The 20,383-nt window shown below is 42.3% G+C and overlaps 1 protein-coding gene across 2 annotated transcripts; it reads right to left on the bottom strand.

Moving 5' to 3' along the window:
* Positions 1-1,305: 1,305 nt before the first annotated feature.
* On the bottom strand, positions 1,306-20,179 carry LOC100558427 (hydroperoxide isomerase ALOXE3). Of its 2 annotated transcripts, none has more exons than XM_062984513.1 (14): positions 19,808-20,179; positions 16,395-16,599; positions 14,871-14,952; positions 14,393-14,515; positions 14,090-14,193; positions 12,402-12,574; positions 11,015-11,158; positions 9,128-9,331; positions 7,258-7,344; positions 5,574-5,743; positions 4,631-4,752; positions 4,070-4,170; positions 2,521-2,691; positions 1,306-1,633 (listed from the first exon to the last, which is right to left on the bottom strand). In XM_062984513.1, the coding sequence occupies exons 1-14, from the start codon at positions 19,811-19,813 to the stop codon at positions 1,433-1,435; spliced, it is 1,893 nt and encodes a 630-aa protein (XP_062840583.1). In that variant the 5' UTR covers positions 19,814-20,179; the 3' UTR covers positions 1,306-1,432. The 2 variants fall into 2 exon arrangements, with proteins under 2 accessions (XP_062840583.1, XP_062840582.1); XM_062984512.1 differs by lacking the exon at positions 19,808-20,179 and adding an exon at positions 18,465-19,797.
* Between the last annotated feature and the right edge of the window lie 204 nt (positions 20,180-20,383).

The raw sequence follows: 20,383 nt of genomic DNA, 5'->3' as shown, positions 1-20,383 counted from the left end.
TTTGTTTTTATTGTTGAGTTTTAATATCTAATGGTATCTAATATCTATCCTCCAGAATACCCCACTTCCTTATGACCCTGTTCGCTGTGGTTTTTATTTGTATGTCTTTCTCACCCCGAGTTTTAACTTAATGTTCATGTGGTCTGCCCTTGTTTTCATTGTCTCCTTGTTTTATTTTGTAATGGATATTATTTATTGTATTGCTTATTGTATTGTGATGTGCTGTTCTTTTATATGCTGTTTACATTGTATTGTTTTGGGCATGGCCCCATGTAAGCCGCCCCGAGTACCCGTTGGGGAGATGGTGGCGGGGTATAAATAAAGTTTTATTATTATATTATTATTTTATATTGCTTGATGTCTGGGCTTGGCCCCATGTAAGCCGCCCCGAGTCCCCTTGGGGAGATGGGGTGGGGTATAAAAATATTATTATTATTATTATTATTATTATTATTATTATTATTATTATTATTATTATTATTATATATGGAATTGGAATAATATGGGGAAACTGCTTTTTAGAGAAAACAATTACTTGGTGGAAGATGGCACAGCCAATTCTCATGAACTAGAAATGCCAAAGGTGTGAGAGTGGAAAAAGAGTGTTTTGGTTATCTGGTCATAGAAAGAAAAGTCTGTGAAAATGAACCGCATATTGTGTTTCGACAAATGGGGAAAGAGCCTATTGTACAAGCATATAAATACATATATGATGCTTATGGTGGCTGCCAGTTCTTACAATAATGAATTTGGTGGCTGGTTCCTGTCTTTTGAAATAAAGCTTTGCTTATTTTCTGAAATGGAGAGAGCTGGTTATTTTTTTATTTATTTTTTTCGTGTCAGGAGCAACCGGAGTTGCTTCTGGAGTGAGAGAATTGGCCATCTGCAAGGACGTTGCCCAGGGGACGCCCAGATGTTTTTTGATGTTTTACCATCCTTGTGGGAAGCTTCTCTCATGTCCCCGCATGGAGCTGGAGCTGATAGAGGGAACTCATCTGCTCTCTCCCCGGGTGGGATTCGAACCTGCCAGCCTTCAGGTCAGCAACCCAACCTTCAAGTCACAAGGCTTTTATCCCCTAGGCCACCGGAGGCTCCAGCTGGTTTTTGACAACCATCGGACTGTTTTCTCATTCCTCCTCCTATTGCACTGCTTTGTATACATCCTATATAGCTAGAAAGTAACTTAATACACAATATATTTAACAACTTTGCCTATATTGAACCATCAGAAAGAAAAAGCGTCCTTCTCTCAGCCAACCACATAGAGGATTTTGAAGGGTTTCAGAAGCCCCTAAGCCCATCACCTGATTGTGATATTTACTTTATTGAGGCACATCATGCCTATTAAACATATGCAGAAAACCATGCAAAGAAAATACAGAAACAGCTAGACTGTAGAAACAGTTTTTAGAGACTCTTTCTCTCCTATGGCTTAGATGGAGACACTGTTCTCAATCTCTGGGGGGTAGAGATACTTGTAGCCGAAAGGGAATGGTCCCTCCATGTTGACCATGGACTTGTTCCTCTGCTCAATTTCCTCAGAAAGCTCCTTCAGTTCCTTTTGGAAGGCAGCAATGAGTCTTCTGGGCGACTCTTCTGTGAAATGCTGCTCTGGATAATTGCCCAGGGGGATCTGGCATACAAAAGAATAGAGAATAGAAGGAAAATGAGGAGAAAGACACATTGGAATTTCTAGGCCCTCCAACATGAGTGTATGGTCAACTTTTGATGGTGGTCACCAATGGCTACAACTAGGGTCACTAAGGCAGGACAACCCCAGGCTCACAAGATTTCAGAGGCAAATGTGAGATTCAATGTGATTCCACAGACCCAACTGTGGTAGCCTTTCACTAGTCGTGAAGCATGTCACACCAATCATGAATTACATTTGTGGAGACTATACCATTCCAATAAAAACACCAAGTCTGACAAATGAAGTCTGACAAATGAAGACTACATACACGCAAGACTGTGTTCTCACCCTGAATTTCTTCCCTACCTTGCTCTGAGGACCAGATAAGAAGGTCCCTGGACTCAGGGTGCATCTACACTGCCAACTTGATGCAGCTTGACATTACTTTAATTGCCATGGATCAATGCAATGGAATCCTTAGGTCTGTTGATTTACAAAGTTTTTAGCCATCTCTACCAAAGAATGCTGGTGTCTCACCAAACTTCAGCTCTTATGATTCCATAATATTGAACCATGGTAGTCGAGCAGCATTAACTCAACAGTGTAGATCAGGCATGGGCCAACTTTGGCCCTCCAGGTGTTTTGGACTTCAACTCCCACAATTCCTAACAGCCGGTAGGCTGTTAGGAATTGTGGGAGTTGAAGTCCAAAACACCTGGAGGGCCAAAGTTGGCCCAAGCCTGATGTAGATGCATTGTCCGGGACAAGCCTGGAGATCTGGAGACTGTATCTGCAATGGCACAGCAGTATGTGTCATTGGAAAGTTGGCTTTTGCATCTTTTAGTCTCTCCTCAAGGAGCCTTGGACACCCATCTCCAGTCACTTACCATGTCTCCTGTTGGGGCGCTGAGCAGCCATAGGGTGCTGAGAATGGTGCTTGTGGTGTTGATCTCAGGGATGGTGTCTTTGAAGTCCTCCAGGCTTGCTGTGCCCTTGGTGGATGGCGGGGGTTTTCTCATTGATGATGGAAAGTTGGGCATCCAGGCACCAAAATCAAACTATCCAAAATCCAAATAATAAGAACATGACCTACAGTTACTGGGTGGTGGTTGTCCCAAGGAACTAGAACTCCTCCCCCAGGGAGGCTAGAATACCACCCCTTCCATGTGGTCCTTCCCCAGCAGAGGAAGATTTTTTTAGTCTTTCTTCTTCTGACCCCCTTTTTGTTGTGAAGTTATAATGGAACTGGTTATAATGGAACTGATGTTTACTGTCTTTTCTCTGTTTCAAAGCTACGTTTCACATTGTTTTAATATTTTAAACAATACAGTTCTATTTTAATGCTAAATTTTCAAAATTATATTTTCATCAGTACTAATTTGTAAGCCACTTCAGCCTTGAGGAAAAAAAGAAGAGTAGAAATAATGAGGGAATATGTTGTTGAAGGCTTTTATGGCCAGAATCACTGGGTGGTTGTGAGTTTTCCAGGCTGTATGGCCATGTTCCAGAAGCATTCTCTCCTGATGCTTCGCCCACACCTATGAGAGGCATTTTAAGAGGTGTGAGGTCTGTTGCAAACTAGAAAAGTGGGGTTTATTTCTGTGGAATGTCCAGGGTGGGAGAATAATAATAATTAAAAAAACTTTATTTATAACCCGCTTCCATCTCCCCGAGGGGACTCAGAGCGGTTCAGATGGAGACCAAGCTCAATCAACAGATAAAACAATACAACAACAGCATATACAATTAATACAATAACAGTAAAAGAACTCTTGTCTGTTTGAGGCAAGTGTGAATATTGCAATTGGTCGCCTTGATTACCATTGAATAGCCTTGCAGCTTCAAAGCCTGGCTGCTTCCTGCCTGGGGGAATCCTTTGTTGGGAGGGGTTAGATGGTTCTGATTGCTTCTTGTCTGGAATTCCTGTTTTCTGAGTGTTGTTCTTTATTTACTTTCCTGATTTTAGAGGGTTTAAAAAAATACTGCTAGCCAGAAGACAGGAAGCAGCCAGGCTTTGAAGCTGCAAAAGCCGGTCAATGCCAATCAAGGTGATCGATTGCAACATTCACATTTGCCTCAAACAGACAAGAGTTCTTTCTCCCAACCTGGACTTTCGACAGATATATAAACCCCACTTGCCTAGTTTCCAACAGACCTCACAACCTCTGAGGATGCCTGCCATAGATGTGGGAAAAATGTCAGGAGAGAATGCCTCTGGAACATAGCCATACAGCCTGGAAAACTCACAGCAACCCAATCACGGAATTGATGGGTCTGTATCAGATAGACTCAGAGTTTGGCAAAGTTGCCTAATGATGGTGTTCAGAAAATTGTTGGCATCCTCTTTCTACTCCCATTTTATTTTGGGGGAACACCATGGTGGTTAATCCAATACAGGTTAAACATATGATGGTCATTATGTGTCCTTCCTCCTACCTGCCCACTGTTAACTGCTGAATGCTGGGCTGAGCAGGTATAAACCACCATCGTCAGGAACTTTTTCAGCTCTTGCACAGATGAGAACGAGGAAGAGATGCCTGGAAAAAGGAAGGGAAGGTACAAATTCAAAGAAAAAAAATCAAGCTATGAGTCCTCTGTAAAGGATTACAAGATTGCAAATGCAGGACTTGAGCACACACTTTGGTTTGTCATAAATCTCTAGACATTAAGTAGCCATTGCATTTATCAAGCTAGTCTTCAACTCATAAAGATCAGTTTTGCACAGTGAAGGTTCTCTTAATGTCTCTCCACTTTCCGGGCTTCCAAGAGTCATCGGCAATTGTGCATCCTTTCCTCCATGGCCCTGATCCCTATTTGTATGTCTTCCCCAGTGAACCTATCCTATCTATCCTACAGGGTTTAGATTTCAATGAATGACATCAGTGTGGGATATAACAACAAAAAACAATGGGTTTCTATATATAACCAACTGCAGATGCTTAGCCCATGTTCATTGCTATAGGAAGCTGGCAACCAGATAAGGAGAGGCAGCCTTACCAGGAGACGCTTGGCCCATAAAGCCTTTCTCAAAGACCTCCTCCATCCACTTCTGCAGCTCACAATCTTCCTGCACAGAGTGATCATTTGGATAATACAAGTCGATGATGCCAAAGACGAATCTAAGAGAAGAAAACCAAAGAAGAGGACAGTCAGGATGGAATCCACCAGCACCCATTGGTCTCTCACCCATCTAGGATGCCAAGAAATTGCATTTGATCCAGACCATATCTATGCTCCTGGGACCAACATGTGGGTCAGAACCAGAGCTGGAGAGAGTTTTCTTTTTTGGATTACAGCTCCCAGTATCCTCCAGCCATTGTGGCTAAAGCAAACAACCTATCCTGCAATTCCTGGGTACATGTGAATAGCTTGGAGAAGTTCAACTTTTTTCATGTCAGGAGCAACTTGAGAAACCACAAGTCACTTCTGGTGTGAGAGAATTGACCATTTGCTCATGGGACAGCCAGATGTTTTATCATCTTTTGGGAGGCTTCTCTCATGTCCCCGCATGGGAAGCTGGAGCTGACAGACAGGAGCTCACCACGTTCTCCAGATTTGAACCATCGACCTTTCGGTCAGCAGTCCTGCCAGCGCAAGAGTTTAACCCATTGTGCCACTGGGGCTCAGACTTTTGATTGAAAGTCCCAATATAGCCCAGCCATCACCCACAAGGCAAACAATCTAATATTTATTCCCTGGGCTAATATGTGGTTCAAAAATAGGTTGGGATAATTCATTTTGTAATTACAACATGACCAAGCCTAAGCAAGCTAAGCTACCCAGTGTGGCTGTCTGTGAGATACTGTGAGTTGTAGTTGAACATTCCCAAACTTGTCTGGCATCAGTCAGATGACCACAAGTCCCTCCAAGACCCATCAAGTCCAACACAAATTGATACAATTAAATAGTATAACCGGCGTCGCAGTTGCCCCCGCCTGACCTCTCCACAACTGCCCAGAGCTTCATGCCATCCTCCTTGTAGTAGTAATGGGGCAAAGAGGACACCCCACGAGCCTCCAGGTCTTCCGGAAGACACAGCGAAGTCAAAGTCAAGGCCTTAGTTCCTTTTTGTAACACTTTCACCAAGCCCTCGAAACCAAGAGCAGTTTGCTATAATGGGAAAGGAATAGGAACATTCAGACCTGTAGTCAACCTTTTGCTTTTTTTCAGAGACAGCATTCGTTACTCTTTCACTGCTGGCTGGCAAAATCTCCTGGATATTTTTGTTATTTAAAATATCAAATTGAAATCCCATAGCCAGCACTACCAATAGCAACTTCTTGGTGATCTGAGTTCTTAGAACTAAATACAGCTGGTTAATCACCAGCGACAATAAATCTTATTAATTGAAAAGTTGGCAGTTCGAAGCTTGGGTTGGGGTGAGCGCCCGACTTTCAGCCCAGCTCACTGCTCACCTAGCAGCTTGAAAACAGCTGTGAGTAAATAAATTAGGTACCAGTCTGTTGTGGTAATCTCTGAGCGGTTAGACTCAATTTAACCCTCTCTGGGGGAGATTCCACCAAAATGTAGCAGAGTAGCAAAAAAAGGAAAACTTTCAAATGCAGCAGTTACTTACACGCGGTGAGCAAAGAGAAGCCTTTCAGCTTAGGATGGCAATGGATTGCAGAGTCTCAGTAAAAGTTCAAAAATAATTTATTTCGGTAAAAAGAATTCCATTATAGATAGAAAGGCTTGGGAGCTGTCTAGTCTACTCTAGACTGATTTCTAAGGAAAAATGAGAAAAGAAAAATAACAAACATCTAAATAGTTACATCTTGCCAGGAAAGACAGCAAGATGCTGCTTGTTAGGTAGAAGAACAAAGGAGAAGAATGAACCAAAATGGTTCCAACCTCATGGTCCAGTTTATTGGGGCCATAAAAGACATTCTGACCAATGAGAAGTTAGTGTCCCTAGAGATTCACATTTCTACTAACTTCAAAGTAAGGGATGTAACGTAAACAGGATAGAGTGAAACATAGTAAAGCCTATCTAGGCATGTTTTGGAAACAGGGAAAGGATTCCCTCAATCTAACTCTATCATCTATCTGACTACATCTAGACTTGAGTAGTCCAGGGTGATTCCCAACACAGTCAAGCAAGGAGATATTTTATGGCACCATAAAAAGGAAATACCAGAAAATGCTGGAGATCAAAAGAAAGGAGGAAGTCTGTGATCAGAGCTCTTTGGCATGGAGGATGGAGCAACAGCACCCCCTGTGGCCACAATCGAGCATAACCTCCAGGATGCCGAAGATGGGAAAATGCCTATATATTTGTTGTCTGTCCTGTCTGTATAACGGCATTGAATGTTTGCTGTATATGCATTCTGTCATCTGCCCTGAGTCCCCCCCGGGGTGAGAAGGTCGGAATATAAATGCTGTAAATAAATAAATAAGCAGATGAATCTGACCATCTCTTACTTCTTGGGAATTCTGAATTTCAGGGAAGCAGGCTAGAGTTCTCTGTTTAGTCCTTCACAAAATTACAAAACAGAGATAAGATTTGGATTTGACAGAGATGGAGTTTGGACTTGACAGATATAATGTTCAATCTGAGATGGTTGGTGTGCGGTGCTTACATTTGGAAGTATGGATGGACTCGGAGGAGGTGAAAATCTACTTACCTCATCGAAGATCCCCCCTTTTGAAATGAGGTTCTCCCGTCCCACAGTATTGATATGGAAGGTGTAGCGTGTGTGAGGAATCAGGAGCTGCAGAAACAAATGGGGAGAATTAAAGTCACCTTTAAATCCCTTGGTCCTGTTTTAATCCTTAGTCTTTTATGAAGTTAAGCCAAAATCTGCAGAAGAAAAACTCACAGAACCATAAAGCCTGAGACTTATATCATAACATTATGAACTAGAACCTTATATTTTTGATTCAAGTTTTCTGAAATGCTGAGTGATGCATCTGGAGTTGCCAATCACACACTTTCATGGACATAAGAGAGCAAAAGGCGGCTAGATTGGCAGCCTGATTGGAAATCTTTGGAGAACCACCCTGCTCCCTCCCCATGCCTGCCCCTCTTTGAGATTATGGGAGGGCAGTTTCCACTGTGAGTCTAGTGTTTTGTTTTGTTTTTATTAATTTTTATTATGATTTTCAAGACTTTACAGAGAAAGAGTGAGAACAAATTTTTAAAGGAAAGTGAAGAAAAAGAAAGTAGAGTACAATAGCCAAAATTCCCCCCCCCACCTACCACCCACCAAAAAGAGAAAAAGGAAATCATAATAATAATAATAGAAAAAAAGAAAAATAATTGTTGACTTCTGTTCCTCTTCCTTTACCCCATAACTATCTAATCTTCGTGTATCATAAACTTCTGCAAATGAATTACATTTTCCTCTATCTATATAGGATCCGTCCTTCATAGTACAGTAGAGTCTCACTTATCCAAGCTAAACGGGCCTGCAGAAGCTTGGATAAGCGAATATCTTGGATAATAAGGAGAGATTAAGGAAAAGCCTATTAAACATCAAATTAGGTTATGATTTTACAAATTAAGCACCAACACTTCATGTTATACAACAAATTTGACAGAAAAAGTAGTTCAATATGCAGTAATGTTATGTTGTAATTTATTATTTATTTATTTATTTACAGTATTTATATTCCGCCCTTCTCTCCCTGAAGGGGACTCAGGGCGGATTACAATGAACACATATATGGCAAACATTCAATGCCAACAGACAAACAACATAGACAGACTCAGAGGCATTTTTAACATTTTTCCAGCTTCACGATTTCGGCCACAGGGGGAGCTGTTGCTTCACCGTCCACTCGTGGCTGTACTTCCTCATTCCTTTCCTCGTGTTTTGCTGGCAGTTTTATGGTGTTGTAAATTAGCCTCCCGCATAAAGCGTCCCTAAATTTCCCTAATTGACAGGTGCAACTGTCTTTCGGGGCTGCATAGGTCAACAGCAAGCCGGGGCTATTAATGGTCGGAGGCTTAACCCAACCCGGGCTTTGAATTCATGACCTCTCGGTCAATAGTGATTTATAGCAGCTGGTTACTAGCCAGCTGCGCTACAGCCCGGCCCCTGTATTTACGAATTTAGCACCAAAATATCACGATATATTGAAAACATTGACTACAAAAATGGCTTGGATTATCCAGAGGCTTGGATAAGCGAGGCTTGGATAAGTGAGACTCTACTGTATTATTAATTTATATTTCATCCATCTTTAGATAACTATAGTCCAGTCTGTTTTTTTAATTCCCTTTCCATTGCTCTGCTTCATCAGATATGTCAATTTATCCATGTCCTTTATTTCCATGATTTTATCAATCCATTGCATCTTGGTAGGGATTAAATCTTGTTTCCAGAGTTTGGCAAACACCATCCTAGCTGCTGTCACTAAAAATGTAAACAACTTGTCTGTGTTTAAATCTTTGGAGAGCCACCCTGCTCCCTCCCCATGCCTGCCCCTCTTTGAGATTATGGGAGGGCAGTGTCACTGTGAGTCTAGTGTTAAAAGATGAAAGGCTTTCACCTTGTAGAGCGGGTGGCACATGGGCAGCTGGCGGATGGTGGCCAGAGCAAACACCTCGGCCAACAGGTGAGTCCGGAGCAGATGCGAGACAGCCTGATGGACGTGGAAGTCAGCATTGCGCACCCAGGTTTTGGCCAGGATCCAATCCCATTCAGCGTCACTCGGCAGGAAAATGGGAGACTCCGGGCCTGGGGTCTGGCTGAGCTAGATAAGTATAAGGAGAAGACAGTATGACATGGGAGCAAGGATTTTTGGAAGGATGAAATAGGACAGAAGGAGAGAAAAGGTGAAGTCTGGAATAAGCAAAGATTAAACCAGAGTACAACCTCCGCTTCAAAATCTTCACAGAAGAAGACTTCAGTGGGTTTTTTTTCCGTGTCAGGAGCAACTTGAGTCGCTTCTGGAGTGAGAGAATTGGCCGTCTGCAAGGACGTTGCCCAGGGGACGCCCGGATGTTTTGATGTTTTTACCATCCTTGTGGGAGGCTTCTCTCATGTTCCCGCATTGAGCTGGAGCTGATAGAGGGAGCTCATCCACGCTCTCCCCGGGTGGGATTCGAACCTGGCAGGTTTCAGGTCAGCAACCCAACCTTCAAGTCACGAGGCTTTAGTCCATTACGCCATCAGGGGTTATCAAAGGCTTTCATGGCCTGGATCACTGGGTTGTTGTGTGTTTTCCGGGCTGTATGGCCATGTTCCAAACATATTCTCTCCTGACGCTTCGCCCACATCTATGGCAGGCATCTTCAGAGGTATACCTCACAATCTCTGAAGATGCCTGCCATAGATGTGGGTGAATACATCTGGAAGAGAATACGTCTGGAACATGGCCATACAGCCTGGAAAACACACAACAACCCAGACTTCAGTGGACTGTCAGGCCACATATTCCACTGCTAAACTCCTCTTATCATCCAAAAAATATTTCTAATGTTTAGGTGGAATCTCTTTTCTTAAAATTCGAATCCATTAATCCTTCTTCTAGTCTCTAGGACAGTGGTCCTCAACCTTCCTAATGCTGCGACTCCTTAATACACTGTGGTGACCCCAAGCCATAAAATTATTTTCATTGCTGCTTCATAACTGTAATTTTTCTATAGTTATGAATATAATATCTTGTATGCAGGATGTATTTGTATTTTTGTTTGGATGTATTTGTATTTTTGTTTTGGCTCGGGCTGCGGCGCAGGGTGGAGAGCAGCTGCAATGAATCACTGCAATGAATCACTCTGACCAGGAGGTCATGAGTTCGAGGCCCGCTCGGAGCCATGTTTGTCTTGTCTTTGTTCTATGTTAAAAGGCATTGAATGTTTGCCTATATGTGTAATTTGATCCGCCCTGAGTCCCCTTCGGGGTGAGAAGGGCGGAATATAAATGCTGTAAATAAATTAATAATAATAATAATAATAATAATAATAATAATAATAATAATAATAATTGTTCACTGGACCAAATCTGGCACAAATACCTAATATGCCCAAATTTGAATACTGGAGGGGTGGGGGGGGGGGTTGATTTTGTCATTTGGGAGTTGTAGTTGCTGAGATTTATAGTTCACCTACAATCCTAGAGCATTTTGAACTCCACCAACGATGGAATTGAATCAAACATGGCACACAGAACTCCCATGACCAACAGAAAATACTGGAACATAGACCTTGAGTTTTGGAGTTGGTGGGTTACCACATTTGAAGTGTTTTACACAGTGGAATTTAACCAATGTGATGAAGTGGTTAGGCACACTTTGTTTGCTACTTTGCTAAACAGTGTCAAAGTCTTAGCAGTTTCAGTTTTCACACTTTTCCCGAAAAAGTGTTGTAACATCCTGGAAACACTAATTCCCAACACGCCCTGGTTCTCAGGACTTCCCACTCTGAAAATGTGTTACCTGAATGGCCAAGGGCATGAGATGCTTCTGTTTGGAGAGGTGCAGCAAGCACAAGGGGACAGCAATGTACTGCTGGCGTTCATTATTCAATCCAGCCGGGACATCCTCCAGGAGCTTGTAGTCCACAATGAAGATGTTGCCCTTCTGCGGTGAAGAAGAAAGACACAAACTCTGAAGAAACAGGGAAGCCAAGGGGTTGATAGCTGGGGTCCACATTATTGGGTTTTTGGTTCAATTACCTGCTGGGTGTTGTGGTTTCACCAGAGGCCGAAGACTAGAGGATGATTCAGTCAGAGGTTATGAGGAATGATGGAAAAGCCTATTAAGGGATTTCCAGGATTTTGAGTTTTACTTGCTTGGACTAACACCCCTCGAATCCCCCAACCAGAATGGCATACCTCCCAATGTTTCCTATGTTGGAAATAGCAACCTATGCACAAAGAAAATATGTCCAAATAGCATATGGTATAATTAAAGTTCCCCGTACAAAGCTCAATATGGCAGTACCAGACAAAATGAAAAGGAGCAACAGCTCTAACACAAAAGTTATCCAAGTCTGATATTGGTTCCAATGTATATAGGCTTCAGGGATACAAAGTCAATGAAAATATCTTCCAAACAAAGTACAGTTGGTCATGTTCCTGTATACTGGAATGAAGAAAATAAAGATGGAGCACAGCTCTCAAGAAAGTCTTCATAAGTAAAGTCCAAATAAAGTCCCAAATCTACAGGGGTTCCCGGGTATTTTTTTACCCTGGTTTCAGGTACTTGACTCGCAGTTGAAATCACCACAAGCAGAGTCACTCCTTGCAATCAATTAGGCACTATATAATAGTTCATTGTTGCTGAGTATACCAACTCCTGAAGAAGGGGATTTTCTCCTCGAAACAGGGTACAAAAATACCCGGGAACCCCTGTAGACTTGGGACTTTATTTGGTCTTTGCTTACAAAGACTTTCTTGAGAGCAGTGATCCATCTTTATTTTCTTCATTCCAGTATACAGCAACATGACCAACCGTCTGTTTACTTTGTTTGGAAGATATTTTCATTGACTTTGTATCCCTGAAGCCTACATACATTGGAACCAATATCAGACTTGGATAACTTTTGTGTTAGAGCTGTTGCTCCTGTTCATTTTGTCTGGTACTGCCAAATTGTGCTTTGTACTTTAATAATACTATATGTTATTTGGACATATTTTCTTTGTGCATAGACCATCTTGTGTTTGTGTAGATACAAGTATTCTGGGATTTTGTATAGTGGAAATAGCAACCTTCCAAGCCTTCCTGGGTGAAGTACAGCTAGTATAGCCTAAAAAGTGACTTCCCTTGTAATATGATTTGTTTTCACACCCTCAGTTCACCTAATGCCTGCTTCTTTTCATACCTCCAACTCTTTCTCCAGCGTAGTATCATCTCCAAGGAACTTGGCCACCATCTCATTGGTCACAGGAAATTTCGGAGGGATCTTGGTGCATCTCTGGATCATTCTTGGATTCAATCCATTCAGGAACTGGTACGCAAACAAAGCATCTTCTTTCCAGTGCTCTGTGATGTATTCTAGAATGGAGAACAAAAATTCAATCGGGCAAGATCCATGTACTGGAACTTACAAGAATTTACAAAAATTGGATTACAAATTACCTTTTCACATTGAACTCAGTTTGAAGCAAAGAAAGTGGGATGAAGCAGCTGAAAAGATGGGTCAACAGAGGCCCCATATCAGGACAATCTCTAATCCTGCTAAGACACAAATGTGTGCTTTCCATCTATGCAATCATGAAGCCAACAGGAAACTGAAAGTTACCTGGGAAGGCCAAGAGCTTGAACACTGTGCCCACCCTATATATCTCGGTGTCGCCTTAGATCAAACACTAATATTTAGGGAACACTGTGCAAACATCAAGCACAAAGTAGCTGCACAAAATAACATCCTGATTGTTGTTGTTGTTGCACTTGGGGTGCAGACCCAAAATTAATAAGAACATAAGCCCTGGCCTTGTCTTATTCAACTGCTGAGTATGCCTGCCCCATCTGAAATAAATCTCCCCACGCGAAGCAGATGGATATAACGCTGAATGAGACATGTAGAATAATCACAGAATGTCTTAAACCTACACCTGTTGGTAGGCTCTATAAGCTAGCTGGCATTGCCCCCTCATCCCAAATGTGTGACAGGAAGTTGCTGCCAATTGTGTGAAAAATAAGGCTGGACACTAAAGCCACCCACTGTATAGCTATCAGCCTCCTCCCAGTAGACTTAAATCAAGGAAAAGATTCATGAGAACCACCACTCCTCTCAATGTTCCTCCAGCAACAGCAAGAGTGTCCTTATGGGCAGCAAATGGATGCCCCCCCCCCATGGGGGTCTTCATCCAGGGGCAAACCAAGAATGGTCAACTTGGAAGTCCCTGAACAGACTCAGAAGTGGAGTGAGCAGATCAAAAGACAACCTGGCAAAATGGCACGGCCTAGAAAAATCCTCCACCTTCTGCGACTGTGGAGCAGAACAAACAACTGAGCATCTGTATGCTAGCCCACCATGCCCTGCCTCATGCACAGAGGAAGAACTGTTTAAAGCTACAGACAATGCAATAGCTGTTGCCTGTTTTTGGTCGAAAACTATTTAGCTGCTTGTGATCCCTGTATTTTAGTAAAGGGTAAAGGTTTCCCCTGATGTTAAGTCCAGTCGTGACCGACTCTGGGGGTCGGTGCTCATCTCCATTTCTAAGCCAAAGAGCTGGCGTTGTCCATAGACACCTCCAAGGTCATGTGGCTGGCATGACTGCATGGAGCACCGTTACCTTTCCGCCGGAGCGGTACCTATTGATCTACTCACATTGGCATGTTTTCAAACTGCTAGGTTGGCAGGAGCTGGGGCTAACAGCAGGCGCCCATTCCGCTCCCGGGGTTTGAACCTGGGACCTTTCAGTCTGCAAGTTCAGCAGCTCAGCGCTTTAACACACTGTGCCACCAGAGGCCTGTATTTTATTAGTTTTAAATATATTTATTATGCAAAATAAATAAATAAGGAGAGTCTCTAAGATGTGGATTTTCACGCGGCTTCCATCTTACCTGATAGATCCGACTTGTTGAACCAGAAAACATCCTTGATGTCGTCCAGGTGCTTCCAGGATTCTTGGCTGTCAGAGTAACCTCTCAGCTTGAGCTCTATCGCCCTAAAGGTAGTAGGACGGGAGAACATCTTTGGGGTGGCTGTGAGTGGTATAGCTTAACATTTACTCCAATCATGCAGCAATTTCCCAGCCACAGCAATGATTACTACTTGAAATATTTACTAGAATATTCAGCTTGCCATCAAAATAAGCAATACAACCCTCCTCAAATCCTCCCTCACCTCTTTCCAACACAACTCACTTGCTTGCTCCACGCTCAGCAAAAAGGGCCCCTTTGGTGAAGGAAAATTTGACCTCACTTTCTAGCTCCGCCATAGAAGAGACATCCAGGCAGTGCGGGACACCTTCGGCAAATATCTTCCACCTGTATGGAGGGAGAGGAATCAAAATGGTTTGGACCTAAACTATCCCGTCCTAAGCTGGAGGATGCTGGGAGATGTAATTCCCAAAAGACACTCTTACAAGCTCAGACATTGACAAGACTTTTTGCTGCCAGCTTTGGGAGGTTTTACTTTCCCCGTCAAAGGGTGGCTCACACCAGAGGTTGAAGAAGTTCATAACGTGGCCATTTCTCCTTCTCTGCCCAAATCAGGTAGGCTGCTGGGTTGGAACAAAGCCCAAGAATCACCCGAAACATGAGATTCTTTAGCTGAAGCAATGGCTGGGTCTGATTTTCAGCTGGAGCATGATTCACCATCCCAAAGACTGAATCCACTTACCCATAATCAGCCTGCCTCTTTTGAACCTCCTTAATCCGGAAGTCTTTGAGTAAGGGTAGTGTATCCATGGCAGGGGTTTTAGCTGGAGGAACAAATATGGAAAAGGTTGATCAGTAGGTGAAAAGATTGTTAATATCCATAGAAGCCTGCTTGTTTCATTCACTCAAGATATGCTACACAATTAATAGAATTGCTTGGGACTCCAAATCCCACACAAAAAACTCCAAAACCCCAAAACCAAACAACTTCATATAGTACAGCAACCTGACATATCACTACTGGAAAATAACCTCTTATGGGTGAAAATGATACAAAAGGAGGTCTACCATCACTTTTTTATAGGCTGAGTTCTGGCATCTCATAGGTAAACGTAAAGGTTTTCCCCTGACATCAAGTCCAGTTGTGTCCGACTCTGAGGGTTGGTGCTCATCTCCATTTCTAAGCCGAAGAGCCAGCGTTGTCCATAGACACCTCCTAGGTCATGTGGCTGGCATGACTGCATGGACTACTGTTACCTTCCCGCCAGAAGGTACCTATTGATCTACTCACATTTGCATGTTTTCGAACTGCTAGGTTGGCAAAAGCTGGAGCTAACAGTGGAAGCTCACCCTGCTCCCAAGATTTGAACCGCCAACCTTTTGGTCAGCAAGTTCAGCAGCTCAGTGGTTTATCCCACTGCGCCACCGGGGACAAGTGATAAAACTGTATTCCAAACAACCAATTCTACCCAAACTATACCAGATCTTCATGGCTAGATCATAGGCCCCTTGGGCTGAGATGCAACCCACATCCCAAAGAGTCAACGGTAGAGAGCCCTTAGCCCGTCTCCCTTGCTAATGGCTATGAGACCTGTCTAGGAAGGTCTCTAACCAAAAGGTTTCTCCTCCCAGTCCGCTCCAGCCACCTTGGCATTCTTGAACCACCATCAGCTAGTATCTAGCATGGCACACCCAACACAAAGCCACACTTTTAATGCCATTGGACAGCTGTTAACATTTAGCTACAAAGCTGAGAAGGATGCAAAAACCACCTGCTTGGTGGAAGGGATTCTCATGACTACCAATATCATTCTGAATCTCTATAAAGTCATAGGGTTAGATGGGTGAATTTTGGTGAAGGTCATGAGAAGAATCCAGAAGCTGGATCAGAACTGAAGACCACTTTGCGTACAATGTTCGATTTACTGCAGTGACCAGAGTTTTCCATACAAAAGACCTGAGTTTCCTAGCATCTAAGCCATCATCCTTCTCAACACATTATTATTGAGAGGTAAGGTAACACCTAATAGTGATGTAAATCTCATTTATTTCATTCTAGCAATGTAAGAAGAATGCAAAGGTTTGCTCCCTGCTGGGCAAGATGACAATAGTTTCTGCTCATTTGTGAAGGATTTTTCACACTTTGGGATCTTTTTTTGCAAAAAATGTGTTTATGAAAAAAATGCACACAACCCTTTGTTATCCTGCTGATTGGGAGAAAACCTTTGAAGATCTTTCCTCTTTTTCTCCTAGGACAATGACTTACCTGTCCCTTCCCTCAGCTCCAAAGTCTGGCACCCTTCCATCCACTGGTAACAAGGAAAGCGGTATTCCAGCCCTTTTGGGGACGTCACGGTGATAAAGGTGCAATACCAGTTTGTGGCAAAGAGCTTGAGGACGCATTCTTTGTGGAGACGGAGGAGCACAATATCTCCCAGGTCGTGCTTGCAAGAGACCTCATAATCACTCACCTGCAACAGAAAGGTCAGAGGATTATCAGAGGCTTCGAGAGAGTAGAGGATAGAAAGCCACGTTTCAGCTCTGGTTGAAGAACCCCACCTAAAACCGTTTACATGGCATGCAAATGAGGTTGTTGGAATGGAAATAGAAGGTGGCTTCTCCAACTATAATCTATATATATAAAGGAGTAATGGTGTCCATTCCTCCCACTAAACAACAAAAGTACAAGCCCCAGAACCTAGAAATTTGGCAACACAACCCACCATCTTTGCCCCTAGGTTCCGACAACAAAAAGAAAAGAAAAATAAAGTCCTAATTAGAGGGAGAGAAATAATTGTTTTTATCTAATTGCTGCCAGTTAGAAGGCTAAGCTCCGCCCACTTGATCTCCTAGCAACCCACTCAGCCCTGTGTTAATAAAGAATAAAAAAATAAAATAAATACAAATAATACAATAAAAATAATAAAAAACACTAAAAAAATTAAAAACACTAAAAAATTAATACAATAAAATACTATAATAACAAAATAGCTAAAAATAATACAACAAAATAATAAAATATAATAAATAAAAAGATAAGTTACAATAAAATTAATTAAAAAAACAAATAACATCAAATAAAAATTCCACAACAAATTTTAACCAATACCACCACCACTTTGCCACAGCAACGCGTGGCCGGGCACAGCTAGTGATCATCTAGAAGAAATAATTTGAGCAGCTGATTTCCACTTTTACATAACCACTAAAGGGACAGAAACCCCTCCAGTCTTCACTTTGGAAAACCTGAATTAGAAGCTCCATGGATGGGAAGGTGGTTGAGAGGTTTTTCACTGGGTCATGAATCTTACAAGTATAGTAGAGCCTCACTTATCCAACATAAACGGGCTGGCAGAAGATTGGATAAGTGAAAATGTTGAATAATAAGGAGGGATTAAGGAAAAGCCTATTAAACATCAAATTACATTATGATTTTACAAATTAAGCACCAAAACATCATGCTTTACAACAAATCAACAGAAAAAGCAGTTCAATACAGGGTAATATTACGTAGTAATTACTTATTTTACGAATTTAGCACCAAAATGTTGCAATGTATTGAAAACATTGACTACAAAACATTGACTACTAAAACATTGACTACAAATAAAAATAGAATTTCATAAAATGAACTTGCAGTAACAACATTGTTGGAAGTTAAATCCGTAAAAAGTTCAATTCTGCTTCCTTTTTGTCAAGTATGCTGTGTTGTTGTTTTGGGCGTTGTGAGCCGCCCCGAGTCCCTTCGGGGAGATGGGGTGGGATATAAAAATAAAGATTATTATTATTATTATTATTATTATTATTATTATTATTATTATTCATAGTGTTTTAATAAGACCGTCCCTTCGCCCTTTCCTGATCGCCTTTATACTATTCATGAGCCCTATCCAGAGTTCTGCACAAGTTGCTCTGCACATATATTTTATGTCTAGGTTTTTAAAGCATTTCATGTGTTTTATGTTGTTTTATTTTTATTTTGTCACATTGTTTTAATTCATGGATTGTGTTTTAACCTATGTTGATGTTGGGTTCATCCCCATGTAAGCCGCCTTGAGTCCCTTCGGGGAGATGGAGGCAGGATATAAAAATAAAGTAGTTGTTATTATTATATTGCTCATTTTAAAAAAGGCAGAGGAGGAAAGCGGAGAAGCGTCACGAGAGTGGATGGCACGGACCCCAAGGATGGGGACACAGCCAGAAGGTTCCTTATGCTTCCCCACCTTTCCCTGCTTTGCAAAGGGCAGCCTGATGAGGCCCAGAGACAAAGAAAAGGACATCATGCCCTGTGACCCAATGGCCTGCTCTCCTCCCTGACCATCTTTCCACCACTTACCGCACCAGTATAGAAGTCCACTCCCCAGTTGTCCAGGGCAGTTTTGGGGCTCTCTCCCTCGGTGCCCACCAAAGTGATGAGAATGAAGTCGCGTGTCCCTGATTGGACGAAATTCCCCGTTGTCACCCGGACGTTGTACTTGACATCCATGTCACTGGGGCTCAGTTACTATGCCTTGAGATTGAGCCTTCAACAGAGAGCTGAAATCTCAGTCTGTCCTGCAGCTCCACTGGAACCCCTTTGTCTGGACAATGAGATTTATAGCATACCACTTCCATCAGCCTGGGATCCCACCCTTTCTACCACCGTGGCACCTCCCCTGGAAAGAGAGACGGGCCAAGAACCAGGTTGTTTGCTGGGTACTAGAAGCACAAAGGTTTGGAGAAAGATCTTTGTCCTCTGTTTTGCCATGGATTATTTCACCCCACCCAACAGATTAGAATATTCTGGTTCTGCAAGATAGAAATGTCATCAGTCTAAATTTAACAAGAAGCACCTTTCTGTGATTAAGTTATTGTTGTAAACATGCACAGAAGAAAAGCAGAAGCAAAATCTGGCTCTGTTGAGGCTCGGATGCAAAACCCCTTTTTAAAGAAGGCAAACCTTGCAGAACCCCCTTGTGCCGGTTTTCCAGTGAAGGAACTTGGAAGCAGAGGAGATAGAAATACGCAGATTTATTTGCAAACAGAGCTGCGGGTGACCATCGTGAAAAGAAGTGGCACACCGACCGAGATTTCACATGGGGTATTTATAATATTCTTCCAAGTACAATTCACAAATATCCTTATTCTCACGCCTGACATTTATCAAAACAACAAACAACAAATGTCCATCTGTCAAAATCAAACAGAAACAAAACACCATCTCTGACCCTCACATCTAGGACTGTTCCTAAGGTTTTATTGCCCTGCCTGCATGTCAATTGATGTCCTTTGCATCCCCAGGAAGGCGATGGGCTTGTTTTATTGCTGGCCATTTTGGTGGTGTTTGTGGCAAACATTTCTTACTGACATCTTCTAACTATTAAGAAGACTATTTATTTAATCAAACTATTCTGAATACCATTGCTATTTATGAATCAGATTGAATCAAATTAAATCAGGCCCCTTGTGTCCCTTCAGCTCACTGAGAAAGGCCACCCGTTCTAGTGTTGGATGGAACTGTTAGAGTTATATGCCAATATGGTTAGATATTGGAGCAGAATAGCCAAAAAGAGAGAAGACTAGGGGTTTATTTGAGCAGATTTAAAAGAAAAGACAAATAAGCAGCCTCCCTTTCCCTTTAAAGAGTCATGTGCATAAAATAAGCATCAAAAGTAAAATAGTAAAAGTATGTTTACTCACAAGCATGTATGAGGTTGGTCATACAGGTAAAACATCTTAGTTCCAAAGAATATAGTTCAAGATACAGAGAAATATAGTATCCTGGGATCATGCATGGCCTATCTCCAGCATCGTGAAGGTAGAAGAGTGGTGAAAACGTGTTGTCCCGCATGTGAGGGAGAACAAATAAATTCTTCCCTTTTATACCCCAAACCCTAATGTCTCCGTGACTTAAGGCATGTCCCAAAGGAAGTTCCCCTTGCCCACTTGCAAATCCCAGAGAGGTGCCATAAAACTTGGAATGCAGCCTTGGGTTTCAGATTACTAAGGAACAAACAGACTAACAGAAACCATCCCACATTGAAATGCATGCATGATTGCTAGAAAACCCAACAGCCCTCCTCAATCTGTCATGCATTTAAACAATGTCCCATCTTGATGCGGAGGTCTTGGAAACCATCTCTAGGCAACTGTTTGGTCAAAATGTTCACAATATGGGATTTAGGTTCTCCAAGTCAGCCAAGTTTGCCTTTCAGTTTTGTCATATAGACCAAGATGGGTTTCCTGACCCTGATATCAGGGTCTAGTCCTCAGTCT

This window comes from Anolis carolinensis, chromosome 6, assembly GCF_035594765.1.
Source record: "Anolis carolinensis isolate JA03-04 chromosome 6, rAnoCar3.1.pri, whole genome shotgun sequence".
NCBI classification, from domain to species: domain Eukaryota; kingdom Metazoa; phylum Chordata; class Lepidosauria; order Squamata; family Dactyloidae; genus Anolis; species Anolis carolinensis.
Note: the sequence above shows the minus strand (reverse complement) of the source record. Positions and strands in the feature narration are given on the sequence as shown.